At 42.9% G+C, this 25,632-nt stretch overlaps 1 protein-coding gene across 1 annotated transcript in view; it reads left to right on the forward strand.

Annotated features, from left to right (window-relative positions):
* The window catches only part of MGA (MAX dimerization protein MGA), a 68,149-nt gene that overhangs the window by 16,648 nt on the left and 25,869 nt on the right, over nt 1-25,632 (forward strand). Inside the window, exons 5-16 of the mRNA XM_065402659.1 lie at nt 194-325; nt 959-1,057; nt 1,886-2,535; nt 4,564-4,924; nt 6,045-6,268; nt 7,257-7,403; nt 8,219-8,291; nt 9,618-10,138; nt 11,989-12,286; nt 19,876-20,505; nt 21,165-21,464; nt 22,477-24,200. Coding sequence (XP_065258731.1) covers nt 194-325; nt 959-1,057; nt 1,886-2,535; nt 4,564-4,924; nt 6,045-6,268; nt 7,257-7,403; nt 8,219-8,291; nt 9,618-10,138; nt 11,989-12,286; nt 19,876-20,505; nt 21,165-21,464; nt 22,477-24,200 — 5,159 coding nt within the window. The remainder of the gene's footprint in view (nt 1-193; nt 326-958; nt 1,058-1,885; nt 2,536-4,563; nt 4,925-6,044; nt 6,269-7,256; nt 7,404-8,218; nt 8,292-9,617; nt 10,139-11,988; nt 12,287-19,875; nt 20,506-21,164; nt 21,465-22,476; nt 24,201-25,632) is intronic.

Consider the following 25,632-nt stretch of genomic DNA (forward strand, 5'->3'; position numbering starts at 1 on the left):
ACTGGAACCCCTAGCCATTTTTTTTTCCGTTTTCAAGTCTGTTAAAACACTGAATTGAATGCAAACTCTTCTAAAGTAATTTTTTATTACTTGTATAAGCTGAGAAATGTATCTTCTTAAAAGATTTGCTGCTGCTTTTTGCTAACATAGTTTGCATGGCTATGTGATTTTCACTGGTATTTGCTTCTTGCAGTGGGACTGAAGTTGAACTCTGTGGACCCAACAATGAGCATTGATCTGAAATATTTGGGTGTGCAGCTCCCGCTTTCCTACTCAAAAAACTACTCTTTGTGGAACTACCCAAGAGTCATTCCTGGCTGTTCGGGTAGGTAAACAGTGCTTTCAGAATACATTATTTATTCTTTCAGCATTATTGTTGAGGGTTGGAGGGGATGGGGTTAGTTGTGTATGTGGAATAGGAGTTTTAAATAAAGTTGAATGTCAGTGACGAGAAGGTAATGCATAGGAATTTTTTGTTTTTAACGAGGAATCTTCATATGAAAGCCATATATCATAAACTTGCTGTTAAATTACTATGTACTTCTTGATCAAGGGGTCTACCATGTGACTGTCAGGCTCTGATTTTCAGTAATGGCATTGGCATGCAGCTGTACACCTACTTAGTGCACACACGCATGTATGTGTATAAAATTGGGTTTTCCCTAATGGACGCATATAGATTTCCAGTTTGCATGGACGCATGGAGTCATTTGTGTGTACAGTATTGGTGATATTTCATATAGACCTGACTGCTGAAATTGAGGCCCCAAATATCCATTCTAAGCCTTTTTTTCCTGTAACTTTGCTTTAGGGTGCCGTAGTCAGTCAGACTTCCATGTTATTAGGGGGCTGAGTTAGAAGTGGTGGTGTTCCACATGTAGAGGATCATTATTCATTCATGTGTAATGTTGTTTTTGCACCTGGTTGATAAGGTGAGGCTGGCTTGTTTTCTTTCCAGATGCTGGGTTTCCCTTTGTTTCCAGGACAGGGAAAACAAATGATTTCACCAAGATCAAGGGCTGGCGAGGGAAGTTTCACGGTGCTTCTAGAAATGAAGGTAAGAGGTAGAAAAGAGTGTTTCCATGCGATAAATGTGGCCCTTTTTCTGTCCTAGGAACAGATCCTTTCAGTTTACTTACTGCTTTATTTTAAGTATTAGTGAAATTTTTGGAGCAGAAATGGTCATGAGTAAAGAACCCCTGGTTACTGTGATTTCACTGTACAGATTTCAAAGGTCTGAATGGGGTTTTATGGGAGGAGAGAGATTTTATTTTCCCATTGTGATTTATTCTACTTTGAAATAGGATAAAAGTGTGATTTTTATTTTATACAAATCACTGCTGAGAAAAGGCAAAAGCTAACTGAAATAGGTTTGTTATTACTGATCCATTTTGGACTCTATATAAGCAACCCTTGTTTGGAGGAGTGTGGGAACTCTTATCTTCAGTACTGCTTTAGACTGTCCTTTGGGGGACGAATCTGCAATTTTTTTTCGGTATATATGTTTAAAATTTTAATGGGAGTAGATACTTCATACGTTGAGGAAACCCAACCTTTGCCTAACAGGAAGCTGCTTTTGGCAACTTGTCAGGAGCCAGAAGGCTACACTGAATTTAAATAAACTGTAGTTAGATTGCAACCACTTTAAGCTTTTTTAATGCAAAGGTGTAGCTTGGACTACATATCCTAGTTTGTAGTGTTCCAGAGTGGCCATATTTGGCATGCATGCTGTGCTATGATCACCCATTTCATACCCAGATGTTGTATAGAAGCTTTGGAAAGTTAAAGAAATTACTGTTCTCTGTTGACTCTATTTATTAGGAGAACTGACAGTGTACTTTCTCTGGAGTTATTTCCTGTGTATTTGGATTCCATATTTATTCAGGTAGTGGTTCAGAGGGCTCTTTGAAGAATCGCTCTGCTTTCTGCAGCGACAAGCTGGATGAATACCTTGAAAATGAAGGGAAGCTGATGGAAACAAGCATGGGATTCTCTTCTAGCACTTCCGCTTCTCCTGTGGTTTATCAGCTTCCAACCAAGAGCACTAGCTATGTACGAACACTAGACAGTGTTCTAAAGAAGCAATCCACCAGCACTCCATCCACCTCTTATACTTTCAAGCCTCTCTCTGTGTCTTCTGCCTCTAGGAAGATGAAAACTCAGAATAAACAGACAGCTTCAAAGAGCCGAGTAAAACCATCCTACAAACCCATACTTCCTTCACCTGTTGTATTAAAGCAGAAACACAGCTTTTCAGTCCCAGGGGAGAAGGTCACTAAGTCTCTGCCAAGTAGTAACGTGGCTAATCAGGTGGATAATTTTATGGTGCCAGCTCTAGATGAAAACATGTTGCCAAAGCAGATCAATCTGCGTCAGGCACACCAGCAACAACAGGCTACTCGCCCACCGGGTTTGTCTAAGTCTCAGGTGAAGTTGATGGACTTAGAGGACTGTGCATTGTGGGATGGGAAACCACGGACCTACATCACAGAAGAACGAGCAGACATATCCCTGGCAACTCTGCTCACTGCTCAGGTAAGCTACTGTAATTGCCTCCCTTCCCTTCCCTATCATACCTACTACTTCTGCACTCCAGTGCTTCGTAGCTAAGCTTTAACAAAGAGATAACAATGCTAATAAAAATATACAGGGTGAGGGGTCACTTTTTCTTACCAGTTAGATGTATTGCTCTATAAAAAAAGTCAAGAAAATGTTTTCTTAATTTGTCTATCTGTACCAGGCAATTCAGACAGTTGAAGATAGTACAGTTGCACTTCTGACTAAATTCACTCACTTGTACTGTAAAGAAGGAAGGGGTTTGCCATTTCAGAAGAACAGTTACCCAGCAAAAGTGTATAGTTGTATTGGCAGTCTCCACCCTCGTCCACACTATTAACTTCTTGTCTTGGCCTCATGTTTCTATTGTAACAGCTATAATTTAAATTAAAAATTGTTGATACAATATAATTTTCTTAACCAGGACTCCCCAGTGGAGACGCTTTTGTCTGCTTCAAGAAGAATTTCTAACCCAGAGAAGCCATCTCTTTTCGTTTAATAGTATTTCTGCTATTCTGGGAGCTACATTGCCAATAGTGGTGTTGGATTTGCCAATGGCATTGGCAAGAGGCACTACCCACCTGGGATAGAGTGAAAGCCTACAGTCTGCCCAGTAGAAGTGACAGTTGCAAGACACCTAGCATGGGAAAAGATACATATATAAGAAAGAAAAGCAATTAATGTTGCTCTAGGAATCATAACTTTTGTACATCCTGGAATTTTAAGTGTGCAAACAATGTTATATAAACATAGAATTTTGATATGTATCTTAATATATTCTGTTAATTTTGTTAACCATGTACCATAAAACATACAGGTACATGGTAACTTGGCATTTCCTGATTTTTTTTTTGATTTTTTTTTTTTTTTAACTTTGCACAAAATTGACATTGCTTTAGTGTAGTTAATTGAAAATAAGTCCTGCTTATGTCAGTTCCTAGGTGTATTATTAATAGGGCCCTACCAAGTTCATGGCCATGAAAAATGTGTCACGAACTGTGAAATCTGGGCTCCCGTGAAATCTGGTCTTTTGTATTTTTTTATCCTATACTATACAGATTTCATGGGGGAGACCAACGTTTCTCAAATTGGGAGTCATGACCCAAAAGGGAGTTGCAAGGGGGTTACAGGGTTATTTTAGAGGGGTCACAGTATTGCCACTCTTACTTCTGCGCTGCTTCCTTCAGAGCTGAGCGGCTAGAGAGTGGTGGCTGCTGACTGAGGGCCCCACTCTGCAGGCAGCAGTGCAGAAGTAACAGTGGCAATTCCATACCATACCATGCCATCCTTCTGCGCTGCTACTGGCAGTGGCTCTGCCTTCAGAGCTGGGATCCCGGCCAGCAGCCATCGCTCTCCAGCTGCCCAGCTCTGAAGGCAGCGCCACCACCAGCAGCAGTGCAGAAGTAAGGGTAGCAGTACAGCCACCCCCCTACAATAACTTTGCAACTCCCCCCCACAACTCCTTTTTGGGTCAGGATCCCTACAATTACAACACCTTGACATTTCAGATTTAAATAGCTGAAATCATTAAATTTATTTTTTTTTAAATCCTATGACTGTGAAATTGACCAAAATGGACCATGAATTTGGTAGTGCCTTAATCATTAAATATGAACCTTAGCTCTTCTGCTTCCTGGATTACCACTATAGAACATCAGGTGACATGACCTCACAGCAACTTTTAGTGCAGCTGTCCTCTATCCTGTCATTCAGTGTAAATTGCAAATTCTTCTGCGCAGGGCAAGTCCGCAGCTTCCTTATAGTTGGTCTTCTCCTGACTGCAGCTTGCTCAGAGGCAGAACCAGACCTGTCAATCAGGACAGGATGGGCACGACTATCACCTTTAAGACACCATTCTGTGTCCTGTCATTCAGTTTAAATTGCAAATTTTGTACCTCTTGTAAATTGTGTGGTGGCATTGATTGTGTGTGCAGATCATGTATGCATGTATGTTTTTTATCTCAGTAGAATTTCAAATGTATATGTATATATTTTTTTAAACTTTAGGCTTCTCTTAAAAATAAACCTATCCACAAAATAATCAGAAGGCGAGCACCACCTTGCAACAATGATTTCTGCCGTCTGGGTTGTATCTGTGCTAGTCTAGCACTGGAAAAGCGTCAGCCTACCCATTGTCGCAGGCCTGACTGTATGTTTGGCTGCACTTGCTTGAAAAGAAGGGTGTTACTAGTAAAGGGAGGATCCAAACACAAGAAAATCCTGAAGAAAGCTGTGCGTGGAAGCCTCATATTCTATGGGCCACAAGGGGAAGATCAGCAGGAAGAGGAGGAGTTGGAAGAAGAGGGTGATGGGGAGGAAGATGAGCTGAAACAGAAAGATAGGAGGAGGAGAAAGAAGGTGGAATACAGTGAGTATTACTAGGGGCAGAGTGATCACTCAAAGCAATTTCAAAGCCATGTACTTTTTCATGAGATTTTTATGCTGAATTTATAGCAAACACATTGCTGAATCAAGAAAGTAGGGTGAGTTCTAAGAGATTTCTGTACATGCAACTTCCACCTACTTTGCCAGAAACTAACTAGAAGCAAATATTGTTTCTTACTTTATTGATACTTTAGAAATCTGCCATTCTTTTAACTGCATGGTTGACATTTTTGTAACTTTTTATGTTTATGATTTGTAATATAGCCAGGTATCATTCAGGGTACTTATAAAAAGTCTGTCACTTGATTATCTTCCTAAATCAGTTCAGAGGCCCAGGATATGAGTCACAACAGGTTGATCATTATGTAATTTGGGACTTCAGTATTATTCACTCCCTTGTTTGCTTTGCCCCATATTTCATTAATCCCTCTCACAACAACTGAACATCTAGGGCCATATCTTCAGCTGATGTTAATTGTCTTAGCGGAGCGATGCTGACTTCTATACCAGCTGAGGGGCTGGCCCCTAATGTGTACTTGGGGAAATAAGATGGCAGCTGTCAGTAATGTAGTAACCCCTAAAGAGAGGTTGAAATTGATGTGGACTATACTTTGTTCCTACTCTAAAATATTGATGGCATTGTCTCATCATGTTCCAGTCAGTTTGATTTATGGAATGAATATGATTCTCCTGCTACAGAGAAACATCACAAAGTCTTGGGTGTCTTGATTTTATTACACAACACCGAAGAAGATTGCACAATGTGTACAACTACTTTCTTTGTTTTTGTTTAATATTTAAATAGTGGCAGCATTCTCTCCTACTTTTGGCATTTGGTAAATGAAGATGAAGTTTAATGTTATTTTTACCTTGGTTCCTTTCCCCTTCTCCATGGTGTGGACAAGCACCAGACACTCTTGCCTAGAGCTTGAGCCCAGAAAGATAACTAGTGCTATTTCCTGGGAATGTGAGTGGTTAACTACTAGGTAGGCAGTGCTTAGACTTAGATGGATATTTCTGCAGTTCCTATAGCATTAGACTAGACATTTTCACTGCAAAAATAAGCTATTTTAAAAAACATTTTTTCCTCTTTCATTTTTCAGCTATCTGTGATACAGAGCCAGAGCAGCCTATTAGGAACTGCCCATTGTGGATAAAAGTAGAAGGGGAGATAGATCCAGAACCAATTTACATCCCAACACCATCTGTCATTGAACCAATGAAACCTTTGGTGCTGCCTACCCCAGAGGACTTGCCTTCCAGTAAGAACAAATCTTCCAATGGAGTCAAACCAGGGAGAGTGTATACTCCCAAACCCAACCCAGTGGTAAGTAAGGAAAGGAAGATGCTCCATTTTCAAAGGAAGAGGGCAAAACCTCCTTTTGTGTTAAGAAAACAAACCAGCCTTCACCTAAAAATCTGGACAAATCAGTATCTGAAGGAGGTTGATAGGAGATTTAAGTCCATAATTGGATACTTTTGTAAATAGAATTTTGATGAGTTGGGATTGATTTTTTTTTTTTCTTCCCAATTTTAAAAATCAGTTTCAGTCTTTTATAAACACATTATTGCATCAGTACAAGTATGAACGAAAGGGGTTGCGAATTTCTAGCAACCTTTTGTATAAAATCACAATAATGCATGCTATTTTGCAAAATATAGAACATACATTTCCTTAAATACTTGAGCTACTCAACGTAGCTTATCATAGAATATGAGGGTTGGAAGGGACCTCAGGAGGTCATCTAGTCCAACCCCCTGCTCAAAGCAGGACCAATCCCCAGATAGATTTTTGCCCCAGATCCCTATAACGGCCCCCTTAAGGATTGAACTCACAACCCAGGGTTTAGCAGGCCAATGCTCAAACCACTGAGCTAATGGATTTTTTGTTTTAGACCATGAAGACATTTTGATTTCCAGTGCCAAAGCATTGAAAAGTCTGCTTTGTGTTTTAGCCCATGAAAATGTGAAAAGTAAAACCTTCCACAGGGATACTGGTAGAGAAGCATCTAGAGATGTAACCAGAATTCAGCAGGTTGCCTCAAAGCAGAATCTCTCTGTTTATCATCTACCAGGTTAAGCAGAATAGTTGTCTTTGCACCTAGATTTTTTATTTAAAAGAAAACCTAATTCAGAAGTAAAACCTAGATGGAGGTCTGGTACTAGGAAGGAAACTGCACCTTTGAAAGCAGGAGCGCCCCTTGCTATTTTTTCTGTTTATTGTAGCACTGCTGGAGGTAAGGGATACTAGAATGTGTAGCTGTTTCACAGCTCTGATATATATCTTGAGTGAAGTGGTTCTGTTTGAATTGCAGATTCGGGATGAGGACAAGGATCCTGTTTACTTGTACTTTGAGAGGATGATGACTTGTGCCCGGGTCCGAGCATATGAATGCAAAAGGGAGGAAAAAAAACAGCAGAAGGACTCGTACATCTGTAATTCAAATAATTGTACCGGAAAGGTGAGATGTCACCTTTTATCCACAAACTCCTCTATTGACCATTTCATGCATTGAGGCCAGGTCTACACTACCGCGGTAGTTCGACAGCTGGCAATCGAACTTCTGGGTTCGATTTATCGCGTCTGGTCTGGATATATATATATATATATATATATATATATATATATATATATATATATATATATATATATATATATCGATATATATATCGATATATCGATCCCGGAAGCGCTCGCCGTCGACTGCGGTACTCCAGCTCGGCGAGAGGAGTACCGCGGAGTCGACGGGGAGCCTGCCTGCCGCGTGTGGACCGCGTCTGAACCGCGGTAAGTTCGAACTAAGGTATGTCGACTTCAGCTACGTTATTCACGTAGCTGAAGTTGCGTACCTTAGTTCGAAGTTGGGGGTTAGTGTAGACCAGGCCTAAGATGTTGGACAATATTTTCATAAGCACCTATGTTGTTTTTGAAGGCGGGACTTAGGCTCCTAAATCACTTCAATGTTTTTGAAAAATGTATCCACACATTCAATATGAAATTGTCTTGTCTGGAACCTTCCTGCAGCCAGATGTAGGATTATGTGTAGTGCTTTAAATGTCCATTAATTCATAGAGCCATCATGAAATTGGAACTGTATTTTTGGAAATGCTAGTGGATATGTTTCTTTACTATGTTAAGCTCTGGACACTAGAGTGGTGAACTAGTTTATTTTAAAACATGTTTTAATGTTGAAAAAAACGTGATGTCACGTTTCAAGTAAAATTTTTCTCTTTCTTCACCTCCCCCGCCCCAACTTATTCTCTCTTCTTCTCCCAGGAGCGTGATCCTGAGCACCAGACCCTTAAAAAAGAACTTAGTGAGCTAGAGAAAGACACTGATAAATCAGGAGGTAAGATTTGAGTTTTGAGCTAAACTTAACTGCCTGCTACCTGTAAGTTTCTGGTAAAAAATATTGTAGCTATTGATGAAACCAAGGGCAGCCATGCAGGGAGAGTCCAAGAAGGTGATATGCCTAGAACTTTCATAAGTCAGTCTGAGACCCATTTAACCAGGTATGGTACCTTTAAATGGTGTACCAAAGTACTCTATTTGTAATTTTCAGCACTTCAGGTCTTGTGTTATTACAGTTATTAATAAAATTATCTTATTATGTTTTTGATTCAGGCACCTGATTTGTCAGGAATTGTGTACAAGTACAGTGGGAAGCAAAACAGGTTAAATGTCTAGACCAAGTGCTGCTCTAAAATTTAAAATGGCAGTTATTACGATGGTTTGGTTAATAGTACAAGGCTTTGTTGCACAGTAGATTTGTGTTCACAAGTGACCATAAGATGCTTGGGGTTTTTTATTACCACACTTTTGGTTAAGATAAACTGACTTTTCTCAGTGCATAATATAAAACTGAATTTGAGACTTCCAGTCCATAAAGAAATAGATTAAATAAGTGTCTGGAATAATATTTTGCATTTATACGTTATCTTTCAACTCAGTGTCCCATAGGGTGCTAAGAGCTTTAAAAATGTTATACAGTCTAAAGAGAACACATCATCCACCACTGAATAAGCCTTCTTTGACATGAAATGTGGCAACTATTTACAGTTAAGGATGGGAAGTGGAAAAAATACATCCATTTGAAAATGCCTGTGAATTTGGGTAGGCAGAAATTAATTACCAGATTTAAACGTGGCCAGGACACAGGGTTCAACATCCTTACCGTTTTCAGAAAGTGCCATTGAATCGCTAATGACAACAAAAGGTCAAGCCTCTGTTTTATGTCTCCTACAAAAGACAGCACCGTGCTTGCTCCCTAATGCCATTATGGGACATTGGTTCTTTTCTGACTCCCAGGGGAAAGTGCCACCTACTGAATCACCAACACCACTCTCTGCTGCATGTTGGTGTTCCTTGGAGTTCTTGCCTCCCTGTGCTGAACTGACCCAGCCTTGTTTAGCTTGTGCGATGTGATGGGATTGCAATACAAGGTGGTATGGCTGCATGGAATGAACCATAAGGAGGTTGGAATTGTTAGTTCTCCATTGAGGTTTTATTGGTTTTTGTATCACTGTGAAGTGGGGAGTGGTTCTCGGAGCTATTATTTGACTTCTGTTTCCCTGCTGCTAATACAAGGGTGGAGGTGGGGAGAATAAAACTATATTGAATGTCCAGGTATTAAAATTCCATAGTATTGCAGAAACCTATTTCAATTCTTTCTCAGAGGAAAGCTGGTGGTCTTCCCGTAGTGAGGGGGAATCCTCCTCCGCCTCCTATGTTCGTCACGCTACTCCAGGTGGGCCAGCCAAACTTATCGAGATTATCTCTGACTGCAACTGGGAGGAGGATCGCAATAAGATCTTAAGCATCCTATCACAACACATCAACAGTAACATGCCACAGTCCCTCAAAGTGGGTAGCTTCATTATTGAGTTGGCTTCAGAGCACAAGTCCCGGGATGAGAAGAACCCTCCCATCTATTCCTCCAGAGTGAAAATCTCAATGCCTTCCTGCCAGGACAAGGGTGAGAAGCCTGAGATGCCTGTCTTGGAGATTCCTGATAGTTCAGTGTCATCATGCAAAATATCAGAAAACATAAAGTTCTTGCGGGCAGATACCTTGGACAAACTACGGGAGACGTTGCAGGGGGAAAAAGGCTTGCCTTTTTATACAGGGCTTTCTCCTGCGGGAAAGCTGGTCGCCTACAAACGCAAAGCTAATTTGAGCCCCTCAGGCTTGATTCAGGTGGGTCCTTCTGCCTTTACTGTGGAGATTAGATTCCATTTCCTCCAGTGTTCCTGAACTCCTTCATGGTACAGGAACTTACTGACTGCCTGGCTCTTTGTCTATCAAATAGACTTTCGTACTATCTGGGAGATGTTGCGGTTAAGTCCTCAGTCAGTTACACAGGCGTGTCACTTTCAGGAGTCAGTCAGTAGTAACATTCTGTATGCAGATTAGAAGTCTGAAGCATAGGCATTTAGATTGTCCTGTTGCTTGTTTTGGGGGTTGGATAGCCAAGGTGCAAAAACTTTATCAGGGTCTTTCTGATACTGTATTTGGAAAACTTAAAACAGATGCAGTTGGCTTTGTCTTTAATCAATGGTGCCTAGGGCCACAGAAGAAACAAACTTAGAGAAAGATGCACGCTGGGGAAGATCTTTAAAAGGAGACTGAACAAACTTAATTGCTTTGTGCAATAACTTATCATCCTTATCTGTCTGCTTATCCCTTTCAGACCAGGTTTTTGATCTTGAAGTGATGTCATAGTCCTGAATCTGAAATCAGTTGGTTTCTTGGAAATTATTGGTATCAGAAATTCAGCATTATGAATTAACTGTAGAATCAAGTAGGAGGGGATAAACTGTGAAGTCAGGTGAAGCCTCTTATTAAATACAGATATCTTTGATAGAGAAAGCAGTGAGAACATGTTAGGAAAAGCGTATGAATGAAAAAAGAGCAAACTGTGTTTGCATGAAGTTATATAAATACAGTGCCAGCATAAGGAGAAGCCGAACAAATATATACATTTTTAACTTGACTAAATAATTCATCAGCAAAAACAGTCTTAGACCAAGACTTTCAAGAGTGACTAGTGATCTTGGGTACCTCCATTTTTGGGACACCTTAAGTAGGCCTGATTTTCAGAAGATGAATGTTCATCTCTCTGGAAATCAGTCCCCTCTAATGTGTCTCAAGTTGGGCATCGAAAATAACCAGTTCATTTTTTAAAATACTGACTTTAGTCAATAGGGTCTCTTTGAGATTTATTTTGGAAGCTTAGAGGGTGCTGTTGACATCATGAAAATTAAAATAGTTTAATATAGCCAGAAAATAAACAATAAAGCTCTACGGCTTAGAATTTGACACAGTGCGGTGACCACAGGTGTGTAGTCCATTCTTCTTGAAGATGTTCTACTCCATCTGTCTCCCAAACAACCACTCTTGAAGCCCTTCCTTTTAACTCCTGTGCAATGGGAGGGAGAAGCTGAGTTGGAGCTAGCCCCTTATTCAGATGGGACCAAGTAGTGTCCTACATCCTATTACAATAACAAATAATAGCAAGAGTAATAATGAAAAATATTGCCAAAGTAAATTGTTTTGCAGTCTCTTTTCAAAGACTTGTCCCAATGTGCACGGCACTGTAAGTATTTTTTCTTCTGCGTCTCCGGACAGCCACCAAAGGTAATTAGTTTAGTTAGAGTGATACATTCAAAGCTTCATCCTCACATAGTTTGAATATCCATCTTTAGTCAAGACTGAGACATAAGCCGAAATGCAGGAAAGATATGTGCCAGCTTCATTCTACTTCATTTCAGTATCTTTAGACTCTATGGTTCTTTGTGAATATCCTTCCTCCTAGAGTCTGAATGGCATCTAAAATATATGCGTTATATAGAGATGTGAAATAATTGCTTGGAGTTATCCTGAGCAGAAAGCAGATTAATAATGCCCATTCTGAATTGCAATGTTACTCTGAAAAGCACTTTTGGAAATCCCATGGAATGAAACACCTTGTTTAAAGGTGGTAAATTAGCAAGTTTTTTTTTTTTTTTTTTCCCCTTCACAGAATTTCCCTTTTCCACTTCTTTCAGGTTAATGGTAAAAGTTATCCTCAGGCCAAACTCCTTTTGGGACTGATGGGGGCATTACATCCAGCCAATCGGCTAGCTGCTTATATCACAGGCAGGCTGCGACCCACAGTACTTGATCTCTCAACCCTCAGTACTGTGATCTCCAAGGTAGCATCCAATGCTAAGGCAGCTGCTTCCGGGACACCATCAGTCCAGGTGCCCACCACATCAACTCCCCAAACTACATCCTCCATCAGCACTACTTCAACCCCCACTGTGACGACTCTGAAAGCTCATGTCCCAGCACAGAGACAGATAGGTAGGTTGGAACTTACTTACTGTATTTTAAATTGCCTGAAGCATAAAATAGAGAATGAGTGTACAACATTGCTGTTGATTTCTGTCCAACAGCGCACACTGCCTTTGGCTCTTAGAGTTGCCTACCTAAACTGCCTCTGCAATAAATAACCTCTTTACCTAAAACACTAAATTTTATCTTAGGTTAGAATTATGTTTGCAAAGGTTGAAAATGTGCTGCGGTAGTATTGATTAAATAAAAAAGTCAGGACAAAGGAGATTGAATGGAAAAGCACTAATTGAGTTTTTAAAGTTGGTTTTTTGTTCTGATTGGGTGTTTCTGATTTGAACCTTCTTATCTTTATCGGCCTTTATTGGTGAGAATTTCTTAAACCCAGGGGTTAAAAGAATTAGGATGAGTCTAGTCTGTGGTTCTTCACTTGTATTTTTATTTTTCTAATGGTGGTATTACACTTGAACTTCAGGTGTCAGGTCAGTGTAATGTATGAGAACAGCAAAGACACATGAAGAGACACAATGAAAAACAAGATGTTCAGAATCTGGATTAAGAGAACAACATGTGAGCAGCCATATCACACTGGTCTCTAATCTCATTAGGTTTCACAAGCTAAGCAGGGTTGGTCCTTGTCAGTTCTTGGATGGGAGACCTTCCAAAGTGTAAACGAAAGATTCTTTGAGCAGTGTCCCTATGGATGCTCCACTGTGGGTGTGCTTGCCTCCCTGCACTGCTAATCGGAGAATTTCAGTAGCAGTCTCCATTAGGCCCATACATGTGCAGTCTTTCCTTGTGCCCCGCCACGAGGCTAGCCAGCATGCGTGGCTAACCTGCCCTGAATTCCTTCTCAATTGCCCCTGGCTAGAGATGGAGCCATTAGCAGTCCATTTGTGGCCATTAGCTTCTTAAACATTTCTATAGTTAGTCTCCTCAGTCTTAGTTGTAGTTTTTTTTCTCTTTATTTTTTCTTCCTGAACAAAAATACTTTATTTCCCCCCCCATTTTTTGTTGGGGACCCTTACCCCAATAGGGTATGCCCGGTTCACCGGGCTTCAGGAAGTGCCTCTCCTGCAAAGAGGCCATCCCTGTAGCAGACAAGCACTCCCTGGCGCATACACTGCCTCTGGGAAGGCCACATTCCACAGAAGTGTGGTGTCTGTCACACCTATGTCTCGAATGGTCAGGAAGCTGAGACAAAAGATCATCTTCATGGAGGAAGCCCTCAAACTCCCTCCCCACCCCCCCCAGACCCGCACCGACAGTCACCTGGCAGATGTGAGTCTTCCCCACAGCCCTCAACATCCAAGGACTGTGGGTCGAAGAAATCAGCTGCAACCCCCTCTTGTAATTCATCAAAAAAGAGAGTGGGAAGTCTCCAGAGTGAGCCCCGAAAGGGATGCTAGGTATCATCGATACCGTCTGCCCGGAGATAATCCCAGCCTGGTACCCACAGCTCACGAAGATCTGGAATGGCAGGTACCATTAACATGCTTAAGGCACGGACACTGGGTCAGCGGTATAGACAAACAAAGGTAGGAGCCAGCACTTCAGTAAGAAGACGCTGCTGGTACATGCTGTACCATTGGCGCTGTCATCAATGCCATGACCAGCACTAGCATGTTACAGGCAAGATCCCAGACTCCTTCAGTACCACCAGCGGCACCAGGTTGGTCAGAACCACTGGAATTCCGGCATTCAAGAGACCTCCAGTATCTGATGTACCGGAATCTCCTTTTCTTGGCACTGAGATCTTGGCACTGAGTCTTCTCCTAGTCGAGGAGCTTTCGCTGCTGCCCTGCCACACACTTCTGCTCTCTAGTATGGACTCAGACAGCGAGCCAGAGAAGACCATTTCCCACTGTTCCTCTCGTGCTCCCTATGGTGTCCACTATGAAGAGGCCCTCCGAGCATACCCTCAGGTGGCCCCACCACCACTACCTTTGTACACTAACCATAGGCACTACCACTGGGCTCTATTCCACCTCCCCGGTGGCTGTACTGGGATCCTTGGGTTGCATAGCGTCCCCACACTTCTAGGGTTTCCAGCTTTACCCGTGAACCCCCGAGACGTTCCCCCTTGGCCATGGCATCCAGAACCTCAGAGCCTCTGGAGGAGATTGTGGAGGAACAGGAGGGCGGTACTGAGAAAGAGGTGACTCCGAAGACCAATTTATCTTCCCCCCCCCCCCCCAGATGAGGCCATCATGCCTCCACCACTGTCCTTAGCTGATGGCTTCCGGCTTTTCCAGGACTTGGCAGAGAAAGTTACAGATACTCTGCAGATACCCTTGGAGGAAGTCAAGGACACCCATTACAAACTAGTTGACACAGTACACTCATCCTCTAATATAGCCCATCCCATTAATGAGGCTCTCCTGGATCCCGCAAAAAACGTATGGCAGACCCCAGCATCGGTGATGCCTACTTGTAAGTGGGCTGATAAAAAATATTATGTCCTGGTTAGGGAGACGGAATTTCTCTTCTCCCACCCTCCACCCAATTCCATCATCATGGACGCTGTAAACTCTTGGGGCCATCAACACCAAATGAGGTCCACTCCCTACGACAAGGATTGGAAATGCTTGGACTTCTTCGGGAGGAAAGCCTATTCCTGGCCACCCTACAGTTCCAAATCGCTTATTATCAAGCCATCCCTGTCAACTATTCGAAACATAGCAACTTTATCGATCAGCTTCCCGAGTCACAGCGTGACCAGTTCAATGCTATCATCCAGGAGGGACAGCTAGTAGTCAAAACAGCGCTACAGTCTGCCCTCGATGCAGCTGATACAGTGACCCGGTCCATCTCCACAGCAGTGGTTATGCAACATGCGTCATGGTTACACCTTTTGGACTTCCTTAAAGAGGTGCAGTTGACTATTGAAGACCTTCCCTTGGAAGGCACCAAGCTCTTTGTGGTGAAGATGGACTTCTCTCTTCATACCCTTGAAGATTCTAGGGCCACTGTCTGCTCGTTAGGGATCTACATGCCCGAACAAAAGAGAAAATTCAGTCCACAGCCCCAACATAAACCACGCAACTTCCAGTACACAAGTCAGTGCTATTACAGACCTCAGAAGAAGAAATCTAGGTTCCCCAGGCGTAAACCATCTGGCCCACAGCCTTCCACGTCACAACCGTTCACCTCCAAACACCAATTTTGATGTGTTGGTCAAGGAATCGACGGACCACTCCCCACAACAGCTGACCAACGTTTCCTACCCAGTTGGCTTGTCTTGCAACGTTCTGCAGCACCTGGGAACGTGTAACATTGGATCAATGGGTCCTGGAAATTGTTCACAATGGGTATTCCATCTACTTTACCTCCCTCCCTATTCCACAACATCCTACCCTGTGGCCCTTTTCAGGGACCCTTCTCATAAGAGTTAACTACGACAAGATAGATCGTCTCCTCCGGTTAGGAGACCTAGAAACCAGTACCTCGACATCTACGAGGCAAAGGGTTTTTACTCTCGCTATTTTCTAATACCCAAAAGGAAGGGAGGTTGGAGACCCATACTAGACCTCAGAGCACTCAACAAGTTTGTCAAAGCTCAAAAACTCAAGATGGTCACTCTAGCTATGATTATTCCAGCCGTGGATCAGGGAGACTAGTTTTTGGCCGTTGACCTTCAGGACACCTACTTCCATATCGCAGTCCTACCGTCCCACAGACTGTTCCTCAGATTTACCTTGGGACAAGACCTCTAACAGTACAGAGTACTCCTCATTTGGGCTATCATTGGCTAAAGAGTATTCTCCGAGGTCCTCTCAGTAGTGTCCATGCACCTATGTTCCCAAGGGATCACGATTTGCCCCTACCTGGATGATTGTCTCCTCAGATTGCCTCCTTCCAAGAGGCTCACCAAATCCACAATAGACCTGTTCATGGAACTGGGCCTACAGATCAATGGCCAGAAGTCAACCCTCACTCCAGTGCAGTGCCTGGAATTCATAGGCACTGACCTCGACTTGTTACAGGCCAGAGCGTCCTGCCTCAACACAGATTCCTCTCTTTGGCCACACTCATAGAGACCATTCAAAACAACCCACAAATATCAGCGAGACACTGCCTACGACTCTTGGGGCATATGGCAGCGGGCACAGTGGTAATACCACATGCCAGGCTTCATATGTGATGTCTCCAGATGTGGTTTGAGTCAATGTACAGACCAAATGGAGACAGACTAGACAAACCCCTGTCACTACCCACCAGGATCAAAAACTCCTTGGGCTGGTACTTACCTGCAAAAATGTTTGCCAAGAGATCCCCTTTTCACAAACCTCACCCCCATCCCCTGTCATTGTTTTTCACCATCAGTGCTTCCATCATAGGATGGGGTGCACATCTAAATGACCTCACAATACAAGGCAAATGGTCATCCATGGAGATATCTCTTCACATCAACCTCCTTGAACTCAGGGTGGTCAGGAATGCCTACGCCCGTTTCCTCCCACTGATCAAGGTATTGCACACAGGAGTCCTAATAGACAACATAGCGTGCATGTACTATATAAACGGACAAGGGGAAGCCAGATCATCCTCCCTGTGGGCAGAAGCAGTAAGAGTATGGAATTGGTGCATCTCTCATGACATTACATTATCAGAGGCTTACCTTCAGGGCGCACAAAACTCGATAGCGGACAGTCTCAGTTGCATGTTCTCACACTACCACGAATGGGAGATAAACCCAGCAGTACTCCAAGACCTGTTCAGGCGGTGGGGGACACCGACCACAGACCTGTTTGCCATTCACCTGGACAAGAAAATGTCCGTGTTACTGCTCCATAGTAGGGATAGGGCAACACTACCTGGGTGATGCTCTACTTCCCTGGGACAGGGACCTTCTCTATGCCTTTCCTCTGTTTCCCCTGCTGTCAAAAGTCCTATTAAAAATAAAAAGAGAAGGAGCACATGTCGTACTGATCACTCCCACTTGGCCAAGATAGACTTGGTACTCTTACCTGTCAAAACTCGTGACTTGCCCACTGATCTCTCTCCATGCCACTCTGTACCTCCTCTCGCAGAACAAAGGATGCACTCTATATCCCAACCTGGGATTCTTCGCCTCAGGGCATGGCTCCTTCATGGAGCCATAGAGAGCATAGAGAGCTCCTGCTCGAAGGAGGTACAAGAGGCATTGCTACACAGTAGAAAGTCCTCAACATGCCGTACTTACCTGCAGAAATGGTCCAGGTTCCAGATTTGGTGTACTTCCCAAAAAATCTCCCCAACATCTGCAGCTCTTCCAAAGATCTGAGACTATGTACTGACTCCAAAAAATATCGGGACGTTCTCTTCGGGTCCACCTAGTGCAGGGGTGGGCAAACTTTTTGGCCTGAGGGCCACATCAGGGTTCCGAAACTGTATGGAGGGCTGGTGTCGTGTATTAAATTGCTCCCCGTAGGAATGTGCTACTTACGGTGTACTACTTACAGCTGCCAGTCCTGGTGCTCTGAGCAGCATGGTGGGGTGGGGAGGGTTGGATAAAGGGCAGGAGGTCCTGGGGGGCAGACAGGGAACGGGGTGGTTGGATAGGCATGGGAGTCCCAGGGAGCCTGTCAGGGGGCGGGGGTGTGGATAGGGGTCGGGCAGTCAGGGGACAGGGAGCGGAGGGACAGTATTCTTTTGGAACAAGGTTAAGCTCAGGCCAAATACAAAATTCATCCCTAAGGTAACCTTCCAGCATCACATGAACCAGTTGATTCACCTTCCAATTTTTTACTCCAAGCCTCACTGCAGCAACAGGGAGGCTATATTGCATACACTAAATGTCAGGAGAGCCCTAGCCTTTTACCAGGCTAGGACAATTATCTGGTTTGCAACATGACCTCTCCAGATAGTATCCACACACACTCCATGAGATCGGTCTCCTCATCTGTTCCCTTCTTCAAGAATGTCCCTATCTCAGAAATGTGTAAAGTGGTGAGATGGGCATCCGTCCACGCCTTCGCAGAACACTGTGATCACTGGGGACTCCACCTCTGATGCCATCTTTGGCTCCATAGTAATGCCATTTGTAACTGACCCGACTCCAAAGCCCCAGCCCTCCTGTAGGAATATTGCTCAGGAGTCACCTACAGTGGAGCACCCGTAGGGACACTACTTGAAGAAGAAGTTACTCACCTTGTGCAGTAACGACTGTTCTTCGAGATGTGTCCCCCTATGGTTGCTCCACTACCTCTACTTCATAGTTCTTGTCTATGACTTTGAGGTAGAGAAAGGAACTGAGGAGGGTTAGCCTGCATGTGCTGGTTAGCCTTGTGGCAGGGCACAATGATAAGCGATGCATGTGCGGGTCAAATGGACACTGCTACCGAAGTTCTCCGATCAGCAGCACAGGGGCGCAAGCACACCTTCTGTGGAGCACCCATAGCGACACACATCTTGAAGAACGGTCGTTACTGCACAAGGTGAGTAACTACTACTTCTGAAAAACGTGCACTCTTTTATCTGAGTCAGTACTGAAATGGAACCCCAGCACGGCATGAAGGGATACTGTGCTGTAAGAAGTGCTAGCTTTTGGGTAAGATGTGAAATCTAGGAGCCTGACAACTTGGTCATTAACAATTCCAAGAAGCTCTGGGCAAGAGAAGGGCGTGTTAATTTGTGTTTTGGCAAAATTCTGATTTGTGGTTAGCTGTGTTCTTGCTACCTAAATACACTGCAGGGGGTAAACTGGATGTGCTGTTTTCTCCTTCCTGTAGTAAACTTTTGCATTGTATTTCTATGCAATTTTGAAGAGGTGGCTGCATTTCAATGGTGGGTGAAGTAATTTTTGTATATCTAATGTGTCAGAACTGTTTTGGCATCCTGGACTAAAGGTGCTACATACATATAAGATTATGATATTTTTTATTAAGAGTTAGGCTTGCCTTGTGGTAATCCTCTGTGCTGTCACACTAGATGTTCAGATCCTATTCCCCAACTGATAAGGGTCTGGGTGCTATGGAGTCAGCATTCTGAGCCCTGGAGAGCAAGGGATGAGGGCAGGGAGCGTCTCAGTAGTGACTCCCTCTGCTTGCTTGAACATTGTGTCAAGGGGGAGTCCCATCCAGTCCTCAGCTGGAAGGGTGGTGATTGCAATGTGAAGGGCATGGCAAACCCTACCCCAACTTAGAAATAAGTGGCTGGCGTAACAAGTGGATGCAGTGGTAAGGGGATGGAGACCAAGAAGCAGTGAAAGGAGGAAGACCTCACAGCGAAGCTTTTATGGGAAGATTTTAAGAATTAGAGAATCCCTTATGAGCCAATTATTTCCGGTTCCTTTTTTTCATGTACTGAAATTGTAATTCTCTATTTGTAGTGTCACAATAAAGATCGTAATGTCATAGAGCCTGATTCTTTTGCATGGCTAGGAAGAAATGCAGCAGAAAGTTGTAAATCTTGAATAAAACATATTTTTTTAATAATGTAAAGCCTGTTCATGACAACAATAAAGTGAATGGCCATGTTTTGAAATGTTTCAGTTCATATACAAGGTGCTCTTTAACAACATTGGGTCCTTAATTTTTGCTAAATTGACTACTGCAGCACCTCATGCAGGGCAAAGAGGGAACCTGTTGAGATTTTGACCTGCAAGTTTTTATTTGCAGCTGCTCGACCCTCACCTGGTGGTGTGTTCACACAGTTTGTGATGAGTAAAGTTGGAGCTCTGCAGCAGAAGATTCCTGGAGTTAGCACACCCCAACCCCTGACAGGGCCACAGAAGTTCAATGTCAGGCCTACACCAATAATGGTCGTCACTCCAATGGTTCCCTCAAGGCCATCTCCAGTTTACTGCACTGTCTCTCCTCCCGTCACTGCAACTACCACCACCTCTCCAGTTGCTTTAGAAAGTGTTACCACTTCATCTACTGTGACCACTACTGGCCATACAAGAGCTAATGAATCTACCCACTCTCCTCCTGGCATTGCCATTACTGGTGCTTCTGGAACATCTGAAACCAGCGCCTGTACTACTGTCTCACCCACTACCCCTACAGCCACTGTGAACATAACAAAAGCAACTGGAATGACTACACCAGTAGCAACCATATCATTTCCTAAATCTGTAGTAACTACACCAACCATTAATCATCCTGTTCCTACCACCACCTCATCCCCAGTTGTGGTGACAACAACTGCAGTCACATCCATGGTGACCACTCCACCCTCGTCTGTTGGTTCTGTTCCTATTATACTCTCTGGAATTAATACAAGTCCTTCACTGAATCCAAGACCAGGTAAGGTTCAGGCAGTACTGGCTAATTGTTGCCGGAAACACCGGTTGCATCAGAATTGGAATAAGTCTTCAACTGTACAGTTCCATCAGAGAGAAAATAGTGGGACGAGGCAGCTCAGCGGAATGGGGTATGGAGCCTTCATTTCTTAAGTTTCTGCTTTGAATTCAGGTCAGGTTGTTAGTAAACAGAAACTAGCCATGTGATTGTTCGCTGGGTAATATGAAATGAGTTGGTGGTTTCAGTCCATTTCCTAGCTGATAAATGTCTTATCACAAAACCATCACTACAGCAGTTGTCTCTAATTGGTATCCTCATTGGTAATCTTGGTACAAAGGCCAAGAACTAGGCACGGAAGCAGATAATTACCCTCTCAGTCCATGATTCTTCCGTGTGGTTGAGGAGATTATTGACAGAGTAGAGTGGAGAAGATTTACTGCTCTGGTCCATGCTATATGTGTTTTGTGGATAAATGGAGGATGTTGAAATTACATGTTATAAAATAGTTTTTAAAGGGATATTGTTAGTTGAAGAATGACACTTCTGTCTGAAAACATCTTACCTATTTTGGTACAAGTAAAGCCAAATGATTTATGTGATTGTTTCTGTCAAGGAGTATTGAGAATCCTATTGTGAATCCTATTTTTGTACTAACTTTTCAGAAGATGGTTCTTCTCAGACTACAACTGCAAGCCCCCAAGGGCTGTCTTCTGGAACAGAGAAGCGTGGGGGACCCCGATTACTGCTGATTCCAGTGCATCAAGGTTCTCCTGCTTTACGACCCCTCCATAATGTGCAGCTTGCTCAGGGACATAGGATGATCCTGCAGCCTCTCAGGAGCCCCGGTGGGGTAAACCTATTTAGACATCCCAATGGACAGATCATCCAGCTTGTTCCACTGCATCAGCTCCGAGCTGCTGGCACCCAATCCAACATTCAGCCAGTAATGTTCCGCAATCCAGGTACAAAGTCTTCGCCATTCTTTCCTGATTCTTCAGTGTATTGTTTGGGGGTAAATCTTGTAGCAGATGAGCTTTCCTTTGTCACGTGCCCCTTTTTCCACTGAAAGTCAAAGTAATTGCATAGAACTAGTACAGGACACTAGGATTATTTGTGTTTTGAGATTTCACTACCACACTGTCAAGAAAAAAATGCCCATAATGTGTCTTGCTTGTGTAGGTTGGGAGAGTAAAGTATAATCATTCAGATATGATGTGATGTAGGATGAAATATCACTTGTCTTAAATTGAAAAAGTGTTGTCAGTACTTCCCTTACCCAAAATTTAGAAATTTTGTGCGCTAGGTAAAGACTTTTTTATGTCTAGCAAAGGGTCAATATACTATCTCAGCATTATTTTAAGGAAATCAGATTGATCACTTTGGTGAGTACAAATCTGACCATTTGCCACTAGCCAAAATTGTTTTAACAAAAAATGGCTTTTTAGATTAAATGAAAAATTTTGTGAAAAATTAATTTCATCAAATTTCAGAACTGTTCATTTTGTTTTGGTGAGGAAAATTACACTATTTTACATTTTAAAGAAGAGAAAGAGGGACAAGTAAAGACAAAAGTGAGTGTTCCTTCCCACCACCACCAAAATGAAATGAAATATTTTAAATTTGAATTGTTTTGAAATTTTCTGACAACATTTGTAAAGGAAAGAAAGTTAGTTTATTTTGAATTGTTTTTATGAAAACTTTTTCTCACAAGGCCTAATAACAACCTTTTCAACACATTGATGAAACTTATGCATTAACTGCCAAAATATGGAAGTGTGTGTCATTTGTGGAAATCTTATGGTAGCATACCTCTTATGCAGCACTAGTTATTATATTGAAATTCTGTGGTTTAGTACTTTGTTATATTATAATCCTTAGAAGAAGATCTGTCTGCTTTAATTTATATAACATCAAATATTAGAATCTGGAGGAGTGATTCTAGGAAATATTGATTGTGTTTCATCTCTCTCATAGGCTCTGTTGTAGGAATCCGGTTGCCTGGGCCTTCTAAGCCTCCTGAGACACCTGTATCACCTATGTCCTCCACTTCTGTTACTTCGGTTTCCCCTGCCAAAAACCCAGCAGTACAAACGGTTGGATCCAAGTCTGCACTTACAGCTAATTTGGTCACTCAAGCATCATCCATCCTTCCGTCAGTACCCAGTTTTGTGTCACAAGCAGGCACCCTGACTCTGAGGATCTCTCCTCCAGGAGCAAGCAGCATTGCAGGTCAGACAGGCTCTGAATCTAAAATAATGTGTAACTCAGGTGGTCAACCAACTAATGCTGCCAGTCTCATACCCCTTCAGTCTGGCAGTTTTGCCTTGCTTCAGCTCCCAGGACAGAAGTCTGTCCCAAACTCTATTCTTCATCATGTTGCATCCCTCCAGATAAAGAAAGATTCCCAGAATGTAAGCCTAAAGGATGAGTCTAGTCCTACTAAGCAGCAAGAGCCTGAGAAGGCTTCACATTCAGAAGATGTAGAAGTCATGGAGTCAGAGGTCACAGTGTCAGATAGCAAACAAGAGGAAAATGAGTTGCCATCAGATCAATCAAATAGTACTGATAAGTCTGCAGCTGATGTGATCCCATCTGACAGAAACTTCACTGCCTCAGAGATGGCTGAGAAGGATCCAGAGATGCTGGAGGATTACACAGATGACATTCCCAGCTTCCAGCATGATGTTTCTGCAGATGTCATATCATCAGACCACTCATACATCAGTGAGAAGCCAATCAGTGAGAAAAACAAAGTGATCACTGAAAAGAAAGAGGACTCTGTACATTCTGAAGAAGTATTGGAGGAAGTTTCAGATAACTCAGGGACTATTTCAGAATTACTAGGTCAAGCAGTAGTTGCTCCTGCAACTACTGCATATCCAGAGAGTCCCAGGGAGCAGGAAGAGACGGCACTGTTAAAGAGCCATGTGGAGGAGTACACGAGCACTGTAGAAGCAGAGAGTCCAGATACTGAACAGGAGGGAAATGCACAGCCACAGAAAAAAGGGGAAGAGAAGGTGAATGCTGCACAGTCACAGAGTCCACAGGAAGAGCAAGAGATTTATGCACAGCTGGAAAGCAAAGACAAGCAGCAGGAAGGGACCCAACCACTTCAGAACCAAAAAGAGCTCCAGGAGAGCATTGCACAGCCTGAGGTCAAAAGGAAGGAATGTGAGGACTCTATAGAGACAGAGAACATAATGGAGGAACGGGAAAATAAATCTGAGATCATTTATAACAAGGAACATGGTAATAATTCAGGGGAGATGCATGTGGAAAATACAGATAAGTGTAAAAAAAATCTAGATATCCAGGAAAAACTTAATGCTCCTAACCAAGAACAAGGCACCACTGGTTTTCAGAAAGAAAGTGAAAATGCTAAGGATAACTCAAGTCATGTCAACAGTTCTTGGAACACAATATCTAGTAAGACAACTGATTTAGACAACAAAAGTAACACTGACAGAGAGAACAAAGTTGAGAAATCTGTTAAAGGTTATTTCCTGACCCCAGAACAGAGATCACAAGAACCCAAACACCACAAAAAGGGTTATACTCCTACTGTTGATATTACCATTGATGATGTGGAAGAGGAGGAGGAAGATGATGATGATGAAAAAACTGATGATTCTGCTGATGAGATGCTGGATGGAGCTTCTGATTTCCAGAGTGAAGAGGAAGTGGATGTGGAAAAATTGGTGAGTATCTATCTCTTTTTAAAATTAAAAATTCTCCGATTTTTTGAAAGATAAATGACTTAAAAATTCAACAAACTAATCATGTGTCCAGGCACAATAGGCGCCTAGAAGGCTCACTGGTAGTTAATGCACTGGTCTTCTGTTACTTCAGAAGACCTGGATACGGGTCTCAAGTGAGAATATTTTTGGTTTCATTCTAGTTATGCAAACTCCTGACACAACTTGGCACTATTAGTGGCATTTCTTCTGTTTGAGAAATTCACAGGACTGGAAATAGAGTTGTGTGTTTCACAGATCAGGATTGAGATGAATTGGCAGAGCTCTGGTACGAATATTGCTCATTGCTAGGGCCCTACCAAATTCACGGTCCATTTTGATCAATTTCATGGCCAGAGGATTTTAAAATTGGTCAATTTAGCATTTTCAGATGTTTACATCTGAAATTTCAGTGTTGTAATTGGGGGGGGGGGTCCTAACCCAAAAGGAGGTCGTGGGGGGTTGCAAAGCTGATGTAGGGGGGTCATGGAATTGCCACCCTCTTTCTGTGCAGCTGAAGGCAGCAGCCACGGCACTTCCTGCAGCTGGGGGAGATTCCCAGAGGTGGAGGTGGGTCTGATCTTCCCTGTGCTGCTGGGAGCCTTCAGAGCTGGCGCAGAGCTTCCTGCAGCTGGGGGGAGGTACCCAAAGGTGGGTCTGATCTCCCCCTGAGAGCAGCCTTGCAGAGGAAGAGGAAGTCCTGTCCCTCCCCAGCCCAGCAGACTAGCAGCTGGAGCCTGGTGAACGGTAGGAGCCCCTGGCCAGGGTGCCCCCAGCCCTGCTCCCAGTCTCTAATAGCTAGATTTCACAGAGGAGGTCTGATTTTACAGTCCATGTCATGTTTTTCATGGCCATGAATTTAGTAGGGCCATACTCATTGCCTTCTTGCAGTATATAGGTTCAGGCTAATTCTGTTTGTCACCTTAGAACATAAGAAATTTTAGGATAGTGAAAAAACCATCTGGCCCAACATGCCAGACCTTTTGAATTCCATTTTAATTTCATCTTCCTGCCTTTCCACCATATCCCTTGGTCCATTCTAGAAACAAGTGTTAGGTATTTTTTGAACTCCTCCTTTAGTGTTAATTGTCTTCCCTAGTATGTTATTTCATGTCCATGAAAGAGTTCTGCCCAAGTTTCCAAGTTGTTTAGATGGCTTAGTACTTTTGTACTCTTACTAGGTTATAAATAGCATCTGTCAATTTTATCAAACCTTTTTAAATTTTTTGTCTTACTGAGAGAATAATCCCAGCTCCTTTTACATCTCTTCATTATTTGGTTTATCACACATATTATCTTCCATTTATATTGTCCTACACTAAAGCTTGTAATACCCTCCCTGTGGAACGGTGCTCAATACTGCATTATAGTGTTCCTGAGGTGGTCTTACAAGTGC

This window comes from Emys orbicularis, chromosome 4, assembly GCF_028017835.1.
Source record: "Emys orbicularis isolate rEmyOrb1 chromosome 4, rEmyOrb1.hap1, whole genome shotgun sequence".
Classification (NCBI taxonomy): Eukaryota; Metazoa; Chordata; order Testudines; family Emydidae; genus Emys; species Emys orbicularis.